The sequence below is a fragment of the Lactuca serriola genome, chromosome 7 (assembly GCF_051521515.1).
Source record: "Lactuca serriola cultivar US96UC23 chromosome 7, Lser_US96UC23_V15, whole genome shotgun sequence".
NCBI lineage: Eukaryota > Viridiplantae > Streptophyta > Magnoliopsida > Asterales > Asteraceae > Lactuca > Lactuca serriola.
Genome location: NC_136414.1, coordinates 130,069,894 through 130,086,250, shown reverse-complemented (window position 1 = coordinate 130,086,250; position 16,357 = coordinate 130,069,894). Strand labels below are relative to the sequence as shown.

The 16,357-nt window shown below is 30.9% G+C and overlaps 2 protein-coding genes across 3 annotated transcripts; one reads left to right on the top strand and one right to left on the bottom strand.

The window, feature by feature from the left end:
- Window positions 1–5,956: 5,956 nt before the first annotated feature.
- On the top strand, window positions 5,957–9,841 carry LOC145061944 (protein disulfide-isomerase like 2-1-like). 2 transcript variants are annotated; one of them, XM_079009541.1, is made up of 11 exons: window positions 5,957–6,148; window positions 6,887–6,971; window positions 7,185–7,282; window positions 7,371–7,426; window positions 7,530–7,647; window positions 7,764–7,791; window positions 7,927–8,018; window positions 8,099–8,255; window positions 8,702–8,793; window positions 8,988–9,087; window positions 9,579–9,841. In XM_079009541.1, exons 1-11 carry the CDS (start codon window positions 5,997–5,999, stop codon window positions 9,642–9,644), a joined length of 1,044 nt encoding a protein of 347 aa, XP_078865667.1. In that variant the 5' UTR covers window positions 5,957–5,996; the 3' UTR covers window positions 9,645–9,841. The 2 variants fall into 2 exon arrangements, with proteins under 2 accessions (XP_078865667.1, XP_078865666.1); XM_079009540.1 differs by having other exon boundaries at window positions 8,666–8,793.
- A 3,324-nt stretch (window positions 9,842–13,165) lies between these two features.
- Window positions 13,166–16,100, bottom strand: RECQI1 (RECQ helicase l1). Its single transcript, XM_079011171.1, has 10 exons — window positions 15,945–16,100; window positions 15,244–15,638; window positions 14,913–15,170; window positions 14,655–14,818; window positions 14,467–14,563; window positions 14,336–14,379; window positions 14,161–14,275; window positions 13,733–14,086; window positions 13,403–13,624; window positions 13,166–13,300 (listed from the first exon to the last, which is right to left on the bottom strand). The coding sequence occupies exons 1-10, from the start codon at window positions 16,060–16,062 to the stop codon at window positions 13,196–13,198; spliced, it is 1,872 nt and encodes a 623-aa protein (XP_078867297.1). The 5' UTR covers window positions 16,063–16,100; the 3' UTR covers window positions 13,166–13,195.
- Window positions 16,101–16,357: the final 257 nt, after the last annotated feature.

The following is a 16,357-nucleotide window of genomic DNA, read 5'->3' as shown; positions in this document are numbered from 1 at the left end:
TAATTAAACCCTAATAATTAAGCATAAAACACATACTTCACATAAAATTCACATAATTCCTTTTCATTTCTTCTAAATGAGTTACAAAGGTTAACCTAGACCACTATATCAATATTAATGCCTAGCCTAGAAATACGGGCGTTACACTTTAGTTGTTAATGTTATGGTATGCTTCATGTGGTTATGATCTGTTAGATCGAAATCAGGGTAGACAGTATGTTATGCTCTTATGATCCGTAAGGACTGGTATGTTAGTGACCTGCTAGGTCGGTACTCTAGTTACGAGAGAATTCTATGATTGATGATCAGTGTGATAGATATGTTTGATGTTTATATATGCCAGTATATGATAGTTATGCGCACATGGTTATTTGCTTGTTGGTTGGGTTGAGGCAGTCCTGCTTTGTGTTGAAAGCCAACATACCCTATGAGCGGTCCGGGGAGACTGCAGGCCCACGAGGCGGACCAGTCATGCTGAAGGATCGGGATAGATTAAGATAGACAGTAGGGCGGTCCAGTCAGGCCGATGGCCAGTATGCATGTTGATTGATTGATTGTTACTGATATGGCATTGTCAGTGTAGTATTGGTATTTTGGGGGTAGCTCACTAAGCCCTCGGGCTTACAGTTTCACTTTATTGTTTCAGGTACTTCAGGAGATCATGGCAAGGTGAAGGCGTGACCGTACCTCTCCTCATCCTTATGTTATGATTTTGGGACACTCTGATGGATATTGATTTGAAAACATTTTTGTAAACAATGTTATTTGATTTTTATTTATGACCGAAAAAGTTTAAATTTGGTATAAAATTTATGGATGTTACATGATTGAAGTAATTAAATTTAGCTGTGCTGGAGAACACAAATTATGATCATAATTATGTTTGCATAATAAATCTTACATAGTCTATTCATAATTCATAACTGATTCTGTGTTTGATTGTGTGTGACCATGCATAGTTTTACATGAATTAGTTAAATATTAATAATTTTGGACTTAAATTACTAATAATATAATATTAAGTAACCAACTTTAATAATCCATAATTGTTAGTTAACCATAAAGAAGAAGTGGATTCGAACTAAACGGGAGTGTTTTTAGTAATTGATTTAACCTTTGTTTAGTAAGTAAGTTTATCCAGACTTGCAAGATTAGATAAAAACCTTTTTAATTATTGTTTGATTTTAGATTAGTTTAGAGTAATTATTTTAGCTAATTAAATCCGTTCCCTGTGTTCGACCCCAACTTACTTAAACTACACTACAATCCGACTAGGTACACTGCCTAGGTGCATATTAGTTAGTTAAGTTAGTTAGGATATAAATTTAAAACTAGTAGGTACTTTTGTTCACATCAAGTTTTTGGCGCCGTTGCCAGGGAACGACTATCTTAGCTGTTAATTTAATTACTTTAGGTTAATCGATCCTTTTTGTGGGATAAAAACCAACAAAAAGTTATTTTTCTGCAAAAAATAATTTTTCTGATTTTACTGTTCTCACGACGTGAGTTTTCTAATTGTTAGTTTTTATTTATTTGTTTTTAGTTCGTTTTTCTATGTATTTTCCAAATCTCGATGCTTTTGACGCTTTTCTTGAGGAAGTGGAACAGGAATTAGAGCGAGAAAATGATGGTTATGACTCGGACGAAGATTTGAAGAAGTTTGAAAGATGGTTAGACTACGTCTTGCCAGATGAACCAGAACATGCCGAGATACATGAGATAGAGATAGAAGATGATGAATTTTATCCAGAAAGAAATTTGGAGGAGCTGGAAAACCCGATGGTTTTAGAGTTTGCATTTTCATTTTCATTTCCTTTTGATTTGTTTTAGTTTAAATTTTAAATTTTTAGTTTTTTTAGTTTAACCGAATGATGATGTGTTTCTCTAGTTCTTGATCTTATTTTGTAGCGTTAAACGAAAGTGAAACAGTGAAGGAGCTTAATTTGAAGAAGTCGTGCAATTTTTGAAGATCATAATTAAAGAACAAGTTTTTGAATAAGTGTGGGGTTCCCATATAATGAAGAGAAAAGCATTTTCAAGCATATTTACTGAAAAGAAGACAACACGACGTGGACATCATCAACACGTCGTGACAGTGGTTCAGCACATTTTTTTTTCATGAATGGTTCTTTAATTTCATTTGATCCGGCACATTTGCATTCACAAGAAGCTTTCCAAGTATTATATTTAGAGTCCGAGTGAGGGTATTATTGACAAAAGAAGGTTCTCTATAGAGAAAGATTAGAAAACAACGAGAGAAGCAAGATTTGAGCAATTTTTCGGGTGTTTGTTTGCGTCAATAAGTGAGGAGTCACGCCTAACAGCTTCGTACATTTGTTAGTGCCACATATATTCCAGAAATCAGCTTATTTTGGCACCAATTATTGCAATTTCAAGACCAACACATTGTGGTAATCCCCGCCACGTCGTGTTGTCGCAGTCAGAATACCAGAAAAATAATTTGTTTGAGCCACCACGAGGTGGTGCTTTTCGAGTCTGATCCCGTACTTTCAGTAGTCTAAGTGTTCAGGAGTGGCGTTTCCAATTGAAGAATTCCAAGAGATCCAATTTGGTATTTAAAGTTGTAATTTTCTAGATTATGTATGTTTGGGTTGCTTAACCAAAAATACCTTGAGGTTAAGATAGAGTTCTGAGGATTGATGCGGAGGGTTGCAAAAATGAGTGTCGTATAAACTAAGGGGTGAAGGTTCATAAGGATTGGGAAGTTATTAGGAGACTTAGACACGAATATGCGCATTGAGGTCTTGGTATAATGGCTGAGTTTAAAATGGATTGTTCTATGTGATGGTGGTGATGAAGGTTTGAATTAAAATTAATTAGATTTGTTTGAGGGCAAACAAAAGATAAGTGTGGGGTATTTTGATATGTGCATATCTACATATATATTTTACATCATATTTTAATACTTTTAGCTATAATTATGCTCATTATAGAACAAAATGTACTTATTATGCTTAATATTTGTTATGTAGTGTAAAATACATGCTCGGGAGCAATATGGAAACTGGAAGCAGGAAAATACGAGCTTAGACAAGAAGAAGACACAAGAAGGATGTTGCTAGACAACTTGACCCATGTTCAGTAATTTGACCATATCCCATAACTCGTAACTCCGATTAAGGTGATTCAAAATGATCTAAAAACTAGACACAATTTCGGACAACTTTCGTGTTTTGAGAAAAGTCGGATTTCCAACCACCACGACGTGGTGAATGGAATCTTCGCGATTCTTGACGTTGGCTTGGGGAATACGAGATAAACACGAGGACCACAACGTGGTGCCATTACCAAGTCGTGGTGGCCAGATTTTAGGAAAGTATATATATATATATATATATATATATATATATATATATATATATATATATATCCGAACATAGGTTCGAATTGAGGGACTTGGAGGTGACTTTCTGAAGAAGTATTACGAAAAATAACCTCTGGAAAACCTTTAGAAGAGGAGGAAACGATTGGAGCTCAAGATTTGAAGAGATCTAGACGAAAACATCAATTCATTCGGTTTGATCATGTTTAGATTTATCTCTATTGAATTTTTGTGTTTGATTTCTACCATGAGTAGCTAAATTTAGCTACTCCTATCTAGCTAGATGAAACTTTAACTTATGAATTAGTTTAATTAATTATGGATTTGACTTGTTGGTATTGTGCTTGTGTTTGATTGTTAATACCTAGCATGCTAAAATTTGGTTCTTTAATTGCTTGAATTCATGTTCTGTGTAGCTTAGTGATTATTAAATTACATGAACTTGAAACCTAGTGATTTAGTGAATATTGAATTGCTAGAGCTAGGATCGACCCAATCTTAGATAAGTGATTGAAGTAATTAAATTTAGTTGTGCTGGAGAACACAAATTATGATCATAATTATGTTTGCATATTAAATCTTACATAGCCTATTTATAATTCATAACTGATTTTGTGTTTGACTGTGTGTGACCATGCATAGTTTTACATGAATTAGTTAAATATTACTAAATTTGGACTTAAATTACTAATAATATAATATTAAGTAACCAACTTTGATAATCCATAATTGTTAGTTAACCATAAAGAAGAAGTGGATTCGAACTAAACGGGAGTGTTTTTAGTAATTGATTGAACCTTTGTTTAGTAATTAAGTTTATCTAGGCTTGCAAAATTAGATAAAAACCTTTTTAATTATTTTTTGATTTTAGTTTAGTTTAGAGTAATTATTTTAGCTAATAAATTAGTTCCATGTGTTCGACCCCAACTTACTTAAACTACACTACAATCCGACTAGGTACACTGCCTAGGTGCATATTAGTTAGTTAAGTTAGTTAGGATATAAATTTAAAACTAGTATGTACTTTTGTGCACATCAGTGCACATCATCCTAGATTTAATGTGTTTTACGATTTTTTGATACTCTGATTTATGATAACGAATTTTGGAGAATTTGTTTTGTAAAACTTATGGATTTTTGGAATGGTTTTAAAAATGCAAAGTTTGGCCTCGATTTTGGGATCTTACATCATTGCCCCTGCAAAAACTATAAGCGAGAGGTAGAAGCAAAATGTCAATGTCTATAGTAGCCAAAAGACCTGGTGAATGACAATTTGGTCACTCATCATATGTATGCGTCACATGAGTATAATCAGCTCTAATTAAAAGAAAGGGTGAGTTTGGTGTATGTTTAGATACAAACGTCAAGATTTCAATCTAAAATTAGTTTTTTAACTGAAAATCTGAAGTACGTTGCTATTATGGGTAAATTTTGAAATATATTGTCTATCTTGGTAAAAGTGGTTAAAGTATATTGCTATTTCTTGCAATTTAGTTATATATACGATCACTTCCGTCCGCCGCGAAGCACGAGAAACCCTCTAGTTCCTATTATTTTCTAGTTAAATTAGTTTGTTTCCTAATTTCAATAGGTTTTAGCATATTTTTGTTTTTCGTAAAAATTATTTAAATTGTTTTTTAGAACTTTTTGTGTTTATAGTCAACTTTAAAACTAACAGAACTTTTCTTTTTATTTTTTCAATATAAAGCGAATTTTTTTATTAAAACTATTTTTAAACTTTAATAGTAGTTAATTAAATATTGAAAAGGTAACATTTTTTAAATGCAAAATATTGTATATGTAACTATTAAATAAAAAAATATCGTATTTTCTTAAATGCGACCAAGCTTTACTGACATGGGTTTGTAGTGTCTAATTTATGGTGATTTTCAGATTACAAAGTATGTTTAACGAAGATCGGGTGTTGCCGTGTTGGTTTATCAAGCTAAAAGACGTGAGTCACTTGATGCATTCTCAAACAATTCTATCATCATATATGTTCTTCATCATTTGTAGGTTTATTTCATCAAAATGTAAAAAAAATAAAACACGATCATATCAACAAACTTCCTGCATGCAAAATTCTTCACCTCCTTCTTTAGCAATGGTTACACAAGAACAACTTTAAGTCTTCAATTGAACAAAAAAACAAAGTATTAGAGCTAATTAGCTTCACACTCTTTTTAGGGTTTTGATGAGTAGAAGAGAAATTGAGAAACAGAAATATTATTAAATCGCTGAATTTTATGACCAATTCAGCTCCGGTGGTGGAGGAAAATATGCCGACGGCGACGGTGATGATGGAAAAGTCTATGGTCAATTAAGAATTAAAAAATAATTTTCTATTTACATCAATATCTATATTTAAAATATATAGTAAATGCCACGTCAGATGCTACGTGGACCACCAGATAAAATGCCATGCATACTTTTCCTCCACGTCGAGCACATCGTTGGATGGAGTAAACCGTGTAATAATAATACACTGATTGAAAGTTGAGGGACTATGCATGAGTTTCGGTGATAGTTAAAGGGCTTAATTGAAAATTATGTTAACATTGAACACTTCTTAAACCCCATTTACATTCATTACATGCCGAGTAAGAAGTAAGAACAAACTCAGTCTACGAGTTCTCGAAGAGAAGGCGTAAACATGGCTAGATCACCGATCCATTTCACGTTAGCAACCCTAGCTCTATTCTTCATCTCTTCCGCGGTTGCTGAATTCCTCACATTGACGCAAGATAACTTCGAGAAGGAGGTCGGTCAAGATCGTGACGCTCTCGTCGAGTTCTATGCTCCCTGGTAAATCAACTGAACTTAGAAACATTTTTTTGGTCAATTTAATGATCTTAGATTATCAAATATGTTGTTGTTGATTTTTCAGAGGTGAATTGGAGATAGAATTGACGATCGGTTTTGTTTTACTGATTGTTTTTGTATGAAATTAGCTTTGATGGAGAGATCGTTGGTTATCGATATCTAGTTTATGATCAGTGTATAATGATGAATTTGGGTTATTTAGTTTTCTCTCCTTGATTCTATCAATCATGATCTGAGTAAGGTGAAGATATTTGGGGATATAACTGATATGAGTGATATGATTGTTTCGTTTTGGCTTGATAATCGTAAATATGGTAACGAATCTAAATCAGTACTCTTTCATCTGTTTCGGATAGAAAACATCATAATTATGTTGTGATTATTACACCGTGACCAATGATTATGCTTATTTTTTTTGGAAACAATACAAATCAATCATATCTCAATTTTATGATGATTTGTATGTATCGAAACAATATTGGCATTTCACTCATTAATGTACAAATGTTGCCAAGAGATGTGCCATGTGGTATTGAAAAGAAATTCTATTTCATATGCGTGAGTTTTGTGTAGGCAGTGGTTTTGTATGATGGAATGGGGGAATGATTGGAATGACCCATTCCGTAGAACTTAAAAAACCTGTTTGTTTTCTCTGGTGGAATGGAATGGACCATTCCTGAAGGAATAGATCTGTACATTTAATTCTGTCTATTTTATCAGGTGTGGGCACTGCAAAAAGATAGCTCCAGAATTTGAAAGAGTAGGTAATGGCTTCAAGAAGGCAAAATCCGTATTGATTGGAAAGGTAGTTTCTAGTATAAGTTACACCATATATTATAGTTTTCATGTTTTCATTCTGTTTACCAAAGGGATATTAAACTCCCTCACTAGCTTCTACATATTCCTCTTGAAAAAACTCTTCAATTTGTTAAACTTAAACACTTGACATTTGGTTGAATATACACATTCACTAATGATACTATATATATCTTTACTTGTCTTTATCATGTATTCATAGGTGGATTGTGATGAACATAAGGATGTTTGCACCAAATATGATGTTACAAGCTACCCCACCATCAAATATTTTCCAAAAGGATCGCTGGAGCCCAAACTGTCAGTAATCTTTTTTTTGCAATAAAACTTATATTTTCTGATAAATAAAATACTCATATTCAAATACTCAAATTTTCTTGTTTTTCAGCTATGATGGTGAACGTAATGCTGAAAAATTTGCTGAGTATGTAAATAGTCAAGCAGGTAAATTCCTTGTTTATTTATCTTGTTCGTCTGATTTTGGTGTCTACATTAATATTTCTCATTGTATTAGTATACTATTAATATCATAACTATTAATTTTCAGGGACATTTGTAAAGGTAAGTGCAGTTGGCTCAAATGTGGTAGCACTAACATCATATAACTTTAACACGATTGTAATGGATAAGACAAAGCATGTTTTGGTCGAGTTCTATGCACCCTGGTAAATACTAAATACTTTTCTTTACACTTAATTAATATGCTTCATATTATCTAATCCATTTACTCTATTTCGATAATTGCTTATATTTACATTCACAATCTTGTCTCCTATTTCAGGTGTGGTTATTGCCAAAACGTTGCTCCTGTATGTGACACACACACACACACACTTTCCTTTTAATTTTAATATTAACCGAAACCTTTAAGCCCCCTTTGTTACATATGACATGACATAACATAACATAACATAACAGTTCATTTTCTGTTTTTGTTGTTACAGATCTATGAAAGCCTTGGAGATGCATTTAAAAACGAGGATGATATAGTAATTGCGAGTATTAATGCTGATATATACAAAAGACCCGCAGAAAGGTAGTAAGATTTAAACGCATCTATTCTTAACCTAAACCCTAAATAAAGTATAAACAGAAAAAGTTTGGAATGATGCACAGGTATAATGTAGAAACCATTCCAAAATTTATATTCTTCTCAAAGGATAACAAAGATGGTGAAGATGTTCCAGGCAAACCCACTTTAGAATCTCTTTTGAACTTTGTCAATGACAAGTGTGGTACAAGCCGTGATGGAGAAGGACAACTTACCTCCAATGTCAGTGCTTTAAAACACTCTGAGTAAAATAAAAATAGTATTAGGCTATGTTTGGCGTACTAGCTGAAAAGGTAAGCTATTAGCTGAAAAACTAGCTGTTAAATAAAAACCTAGCTGATAGTTGAATAGGTAGCTGATAAAAAATAACGTTTGGTAAAACTAGCTAAAATATATAAAAGTACATAAAAGGACATGTAGGATTATGTGTTTCTATAATTAATTAAGGGGTGTATTTGGAAAATTTTAAAAAAACTAGTCTAAGTAGCTTTTCAAAAAGCTACGTTTTGGCTTACCAAACACGACAACATAAAAAAGCTCGAAAAATAAGCTAGCTTATCAGCTAGCTGTGGCGCGCCAAACACAGCCTTAGTGGTATTGGATGTAATAGTTTGTTTTGGTGGTGAAAATAGGCGGGGATAATTGAGATGTTGGATGTGTTGGTGAAGGAGTTTAAGAGTGCTGCTGGTGAAGATGATAAGCAAGAAGTATATGCCAAGATTGAGGAGGAAGCTGCAAATCTCAATGGCTCTTTGGCAAGGTTATTCTTATATTATTATTATTATTTATATTTTATAATTTATATTCATGCTCTTGTCACTTCCCGTTTTTAGATATTTTGTGTGTGTAAAAGAGGAGGATGTCTTTCTCATTAAAAGCCTTGGTTGTGTGTTTTTTTTCAGTTGTATTTATTTTGTTTTTTTGATGGTTAGAGTTTGAATATTTGATTGTCAGATATGGGAAAATATACATTAAGGCTGCACATAGTTATATGGTTAAAGGTGCCGATTATGCAAAGAATGAAATCCAACGTATTGAACGTTTGCTTTCCAAGGTAAAAAGAAAAACTCATTTGTCTATCCACTTTTTGATTTATTATAAAGGCAAAATACAACACCACGTACTTTAATCGTTTTATTAATTTAAACACTTAACTGTTTTGTGTAGTATTTTAACAACTATACTATTTTTATTATGTTCAAAAAAATTACCATTTACCCAAAAAAAAAAATTAAAAAGGCAAAATGCGAAAAGAAAAAAAAAAACACAGTTTTTTCATCATTTTATCGATTTAGCTATTAAACTATTATTTTTTATGGTTGTTATTACAATAGCCCTAGCAAAAAAAAACAATAGTTCACTAGATAAATTGATAAATATTGTAAAAGTAGGTGTTTTTATAATTCAAAAGGTATATAATGGTCCAATTATGACAAAACAAAAGAATATATATATATATATATATATATATATATATATATATATATAGTTAAGTGTGTTTAAGAATCTGTGATAAAGTTTTAATAATTAGTTTGTTACTTGCAGTCAATTAGCTCAGTGAAGGCCGATGAATTCACGCTGAAAAAGAATATCTTATCTGCATTTACTTAATTGATAACATACGGACACTATCATGAGTTGTTGATGATTTGTTGACGTAGGTACGTAGTTAGGGAGGTATGATAGAATTTTGATTCCCACTTCATTCTTATTTAAATTCTTATTGGTTGCTACACCAAATAAATTACAGTAGACATGTTGATAATAATAATAATAATAATAATAATAATAATAACTTTCATTCTTTCATTTTGTTTTACCTTTGTGATTTTATTTTTCTAGCTAAAACCCGGTTTGTGTTTATCCATACTTGTTGACGACATGCCATATGTGACAAACGCAAATGTTAGCTGGAAATATTGCACCTGATCACCTCGTTAAAACCACTCGCAAAAAACCAAATGTCGCCTCTACAATATTTTAATTGTTGCAACTGACCCAAAGTGTGGTTTGAGAATCTGGGTCAACTACACTAAATTCTCTTAAATCATAAAAAAAAAAAAAATGTGATAGTTATCACATGTTTCTATAAGGAAAATAAACCACCATAACACGCCCTTTGATTAATTGATTCTACAGCCACGAATGTCAAAATCAGCGGAATACCAAAACTATGCCAAGGGAATTTCTGATATATTTTCCAGTTATGTTTCCTGTCCACTAATGAAATTAATTTGATGAGATTTCATGATGTTACGAATGCACTCTGCTTTATGCGTATCTACCACACCTCTCATGTTTAGAGATAAAAATTCAATTTTAGTTTTTTTAAATTTGGCAAATATACCAAATTTAGTTTATGTTGGGGGTCCACGGGTGTGGGCGGAGGGAGGTGGGGTTATTTGAGATCACCTTAACATTTTCAATATCACATGCGCTATTTACATCTAGCGGCCCATCTAGTTTTTTAAATGTGTGGATCGGCTTAGCTTATGTATTTGTTAAAAAACTATAAGCTATAAACGTTATTTTGAGGGTGCTTGTATAAATAGTTTTTAGTTTATTAGCTTATTGTTTATTTGTTTATTGTGGTGGGAATAAACAGTTTTTTTAAATGTGTTTGAATTAGCTTATTGCGATGAGAATAAGCAATAATCAATAAGTATCGTAAGTGTTTGGCAAACAAAATAGTTTATATAAGTAAAATGACCAATAAACAATAAGCAATAAGCATTCCCGTCCTTGCTTATTAAAATCAGCTTATTTGGCTTATTCCTACTGCAATAAGCTGATTTTTAAAAACTCATATTCAAACATTTAAATTTGCTTATTGCGGTGGGATTAAGCAATAAGCAAATTTTCCTATCCAAACACCCCCTTTGTGTTTGACTAACTACTTATATTTGAAAAATGCTCATAAATGGGATGAAAAGAGAGAAGGGGAAGAAAAGAGGTTGAGTCGCAGTTAAAATACTTTTTTTTTTTTTTTGATAAAAGGGTTTCTTTTGTAAAATAATAGAGGTATTATTGCTGGAAGAGAATGACTTCTTCAAAATCTGGAGATCAGACATTTTAAAAAACTATTTTGACTTCTCAAACACTCTATTTAATTTATTGAGTTATTAGAAAGCCAATAACTTAAGGTGTTTTAAATTTCAAAGTCAAACAGTCTTTATGTTCTTCTTCAATATAACTTTTGATTATGAATAAAATATATTTATTCATACCAACACATTAAAATTAATTAAATAAAAGTTGTTGATTTATAAATTTTTGTTTATTGTATAGGGAATACTAAATCTATACAAAAGTAGAGTAACAAAAATCAAGCACATGCTAAATTTTATTATGTTTTGAAAATAAATAAAACAACAAAAACTTGAAAACAGTATTTCACTAAAAAAAATCTCTAAAAAATGAATAGATAGTTTAAGAGAAAAAACATTAAAAAAAATGTTATTTCCAATATTTTCTTTTGGCATTAAAAATACTAGCTTGACACGGGATACCGGTGAAACACTGAAATTGGCTACCGGGGGATTTATGAAAAAAAAAATCTTTAGAAAAATCCCATATTTTGGGAAAATAAAAGATTAAGTCCCATTTTTTTAATAAAAAAGTCCAAGAAATAGATAAATTTCTTCATTTTAGTCCATTTTAACTTCTTAGCAGATGAAGAGACCAAATCGTTAATTTCTCAAAATAATAGAATTTTTTCTACAAATTTTTTCAAAATTTGTACATAATGTTTAAACGTATTTTTATGTATATATATATATATATATATATATATATATATATATATATATTTACATATTTATATATTTTTTTAAAAATATTTTAAGTTTTTTTAGATAGTTTTTTATGTTTTTCATGCATTTTAAATGTATAAACGTATTTTGTTATGTATTTATATAAATTTTTAAGCATTTTTATGTATTTTGATATATTTTTTTCACGTATTTATTATATATTTTAAATATTTTTTTATATATTTTGGTATTTTTTTATATGTATTTATGTATTTTTTTTTTACTTCAAGTTTCATTATAAGTTAACTATTAGACTTTGCAAATAAAGAAAAAATACCTAGAGTACTTTAAAACAAACATTTTTTTTTCAATGAGGATCATTAGTAATCATCTCATTTTTACAAGTAATATTTTTTTTCTTGAATTCAATTTGTAGATAAACAAAGTTTACGAGTATCTTTATTAACGACAAAGATAATCGTAAACTTTGTTCATTTACAAACCGAATTCAAGAAAAAATGAAAAAATTTATTTGAAAAATGATGTTGATTGCTAAGATTTGTCTTTGAGAAATGTTTGTTTTGAAGTAATCTAATGTTTTTTTGTTCATTTACAAAGTTTAATAGTTAGCTTAAAATGAAACATGAAGTAAAAAATACATAAATACATAAAAAAAAAATACTAAAATACATTAAAAAATACTTAAAAGAGATTTAAAAAAATACATATAAATATGTAACAAATACATTTATACATTTAAAATACTTTAAAAAAATTGTAAAAAACACTATATAAAAAACTAAAATTACATAAATACATGAAAAATATACCAAAATACATAAAAGTGTGTAAAAATACTTAAAAATTCATATAAATACATAAAAAATGCATTATATAAATATATAAATACTTAAAAACTATATATAACTACATAAAAATACGTTTATACATTATATATAAAATTTGAGTAAACTTGTAAATTAGTCCTACTATTTTGAGAAAATTAACAATTTGATCTCATAAATTGCTAAACAGTCCAAAAAAAAGCTAAAATGAAGAAACTTTGAAACTTCATTGCTTTTTTGCCAAAAACAGTCAAGCTACTGCGGGTTTCTTTTTTTTTTTTTTTCATTTGCCCTATATATGAAACCAAGTGTTCTAGAAATATTTGTTAAGTTATTAAATATCATGAATTAAAAATTGTCGTAATTATAACTTGAAAACTTCATTGCTTTTTTTTTCGCACATCATTAAACCCAACTGACAAGACAAACAGATAGCATTTTAACTTGAAAACTTGTGAAAAAGAGCGAGCACGAAGATTTCTAAATTTTCATGGGAAGAAAAATTTATAATTAAATGTAAAAAAAAACCCAAATCAAGAGTCCAAAGTTTAACATTAAAGATTGATCATGTTTTGAAACAGTTATCACAAGGATTAGATCCATTTTTGCATACTCTTCTGTTAAAAGATTCCCCAAAGTGCTCCAACAACATTTGTCTACGACATTTTTCCTACAAATCACAATACAAAACTCATCATCTTCTTATTACAAACATGAAAAGTAGAATGAAGTTATTTAAAAAAAAATGAAAATAGGAAATAAAATGGGTTACCTTTTCTTCACAATACTGTTTCATTTGACGAGCTTGACCCATTGCTATTTTAAAACTTTCACTTTTACCCCCTCCACTTCTTAACATGCAAACAATTCGACTAAAATCTTTTTTCTGATACAAAGCAACACATTCTGAAGGGAGATTATCTCTTCCAGCTCTTCCAGATTCTTGATAATAACTTTCAATCGACTTTGACAACGTATTGTGAATCACAAATCTCTGAAAATGTTCATTATAACAAATTAACATTTTCAAATTTTAGCTCTCAACAACTATTCAAAAAAATAATAATAATAATAAACAAAATCAAAGTAATTGTAGACTTACAACATCAGGCTTATCTATTCCCATGCCAAAAGCAATAGTGGCACACACCACATGCACCTCTCCTGTGTGCCATTTCTGCTGCACAGCAACCCTTTGTCGAGCAGATAAACCAGCATGATAAAATACAGTTTTTATTTTACATTTTTCATTTAAAAATTTTGAAACTTCTGCACATTCGTTTTTAGAAAGACAATAAACTATCCCTGATGAGTTTTTGAATCGATCAGATACTAACTTTCCAAGCTGTTTCAGAGGCTCTTTGTTTTTCTCAATCACTTCATACTTCAGATTCGGTCTATCAAAACTCGTTTCTAGAACAACAGCATGTGGAATCTTTAACGCTTTCAGTATGTCCTGCATGAAACAAACAATCAATCACCATCAGATGATATGGACAAGGGCATTTATGTCTTTTTGCACACCAATACCTTACGAACTGAATGTGTTGCAGTAGCAGTTAATGCCATGACCGGAACATTTGGAAAATTCTGCTTTAGACACCCCAACACTCTGTAATCTGGACGAAAATCATGTCCCCATTGGCTGAATAAACAAAAATCAGTATGTATGTATGTATTCATGTATGTATGTATGTCATCATACCTGACACAATGTGCTTCATCAACAACAAATCCAGCAAGTTGTCCCTGTAAAATGCGTGAATATTCAAAAAAAAAAAAAAAAAAAAAAAAAAAAAAAAAAAAAAAAACTTTTATAGTTATCTTGAAAGGAACCTTGTTGTGAAGAGATTTTAATGTGTCTTGAAATGACAAGTTTCCAGCAATTCTTTCAGGGGTAACATACAACAGCTTGCATGATGGTTTCTCTCTCCTAAAACATCAAAGAATGTTATTTGACTTATTTCATTTCCACCATATACTAAAAAAAAATAGATATACTTCACAAAAATTAACATGATTGCCTTAATTCTTGAAGAACAGCACTAGCTTGTGAAGTAGTTTGTTGTGAATTTAAAAAAGTTGATGGGACTCCAAACTTGAGATTCAAAGTGATTATCTGATCCTGAATTAGAGATAGTAAAGGGGAGATGACAATGGTGACACCTGTCTGCATTGTTGCAGGTAGCTGCATTATAAGCAAAAGAACAATGGCTTCTTATAAAGATTAAAGGGATAAATGGTGTATTGTATTAAAGTAAATAAATAAATAAATAAAATACCTGGTAACATAGACTTTTTCCACCACCAGTAGGCATAAGAACAAAGCAATCACGCTTCTGCACAAATGCTTTACAAGCTTGATGTTGTAAAGGACGAAATGATTTATTACCAAATATCACAACATTTGCTAATTCAAGATCATCCAGTGACTTCAGCTCTTCATAGCTAAGAGTTTCATGTCCATTTAATGCTGTGGGACATGTCTTCTTACCAAAAAATGATAAAACTGAAGGTTGTGTGGTTTTCATCTTCTCATCCTACAACAGATACCAAAGCAATTGCATCATTAAACAATTGTTAGACATGACGATAAAACCAGGATTCTTTCACCTTCTTATTTGAAGTGCTTTGTGGGGGAATTGGCATCTGAGTGCTTTTATTATAAGATGAGGAATGTGTTGATTTTATATCCTTCTTGCTTGAGATATTGAAATCTGGGTCTTCGTCTTCACTTGTAGAATCCAGATGAAGCAAGTTTTCATGTTGCTGAGGTTTGGATGATGGGTTCTTTGATACATGAACAAAAGGTCCGATAATATCATCGTCATCAGTTTCATTATGTCTCGATGAGTCTTTGTCAAACATGTCTGCTAGGGTTCCACACGCTTCAGTCTCCAAAGCTTGTAAATCATCCCAATCCTCACTATCTTGCATAGTTTCCGCAAGTGATGCGAGAAAATCATCGCCACAATGTTCCACAGTGATGAAGTCCCTCCCATCATTGCCTACGCAATAAATTAGAATATTAGTTCATAAAATTTGCCCTATCTTAGTTATCGGTTTTGAATTTTGCTCCATAGTTAACGCAAAATGTTCAGAATGCTCAAAGACATGAAGATTTTAATAAGTCCGAAATTAAGCAAAACTTGAAGCTTTACATTTCACCAGTAGAAACCATAGGAAGAATTATAACAACATTCAATTGAAGAGTCGAAAATAATCATGAAGTACATATTTAAATGAAAGAGAAGTTTCTAATCCATTTCTAGGGTTCTAAACTGAAACATATTGTTTGAGAGAGGGTTTATCACCGTAGAGACCAACAAGACGATCTAAGCAAATGCGAGCGGATTCTTCATCGAATCCGAATTCGAGAGCCAAGCTTATCAGCCTGGTTTTTTCCATCTCTAGATTCTCTTCAGAATCCATTTTTTTCTTCACTGGAAACCTTCCCGCGCTTCTTTATTTTATAACATTCAGATGACGGCCGTAAACTCTTTTTTTTCTTTTTTCTTTTTTTTTTGGTAAGTTTTTGCCTTATGATGTTTACAAGAGTACATTAAACCGGGGAACATGAATTAAATACACGTTAACATTGTTTTAGATAAATTTTTAATAAAAAATATTAATTAGATTCATTTTAGAGTTTTGAACCAAACTTATTAAATAAAAATATTTAATATTTTTGTTAGAACAATTTGGTTTTTTAATACATTAATTTTTA

Coding starts and splice junctions, on each gene's coding strand:
- LOC145061944 (XM_079009540.1), top strand. CDS start 5,997: ATGGCTAGATCACCGATCCATTTCACGTTAGCAACCCTAGCTCTATTC. Junction 6,149..6,886: donor GTCGAGTTCTATGCTCCCTG/GTAAATCAACTG, acceptor CTATTTTATCAG/GTGTGGGCACTGCAAAAAGA. Junction 7,792..7,926: donor ATTGCCAAAACGTTGCTCCT/GTATGTGACACA, acceptor TTGTTGTTACAG/ATCTATGAAAGCCTTGGAGA.
- RECQI1 (XM_079011171.1), bottom strand. CDS start 16,062: ATGGATTCTGAAGAGAATCTAGAGATGGAAAAAACCAGGCTGATAAGC. Junction 15,639..15,944: donor TCGTCTTGTTGGTCTCTACG/GTGATAAACCCT, acceptor TTTATTGCGTAG/GCAATGATGGGAGGGACTTC. Junction 14,087..14,160: donor CAACACATTCAGTTCGTAAG/GTATTGGTGTGC, acceptor TGTTTCATGCAG/GACATACTGAAAGCGTTAAA.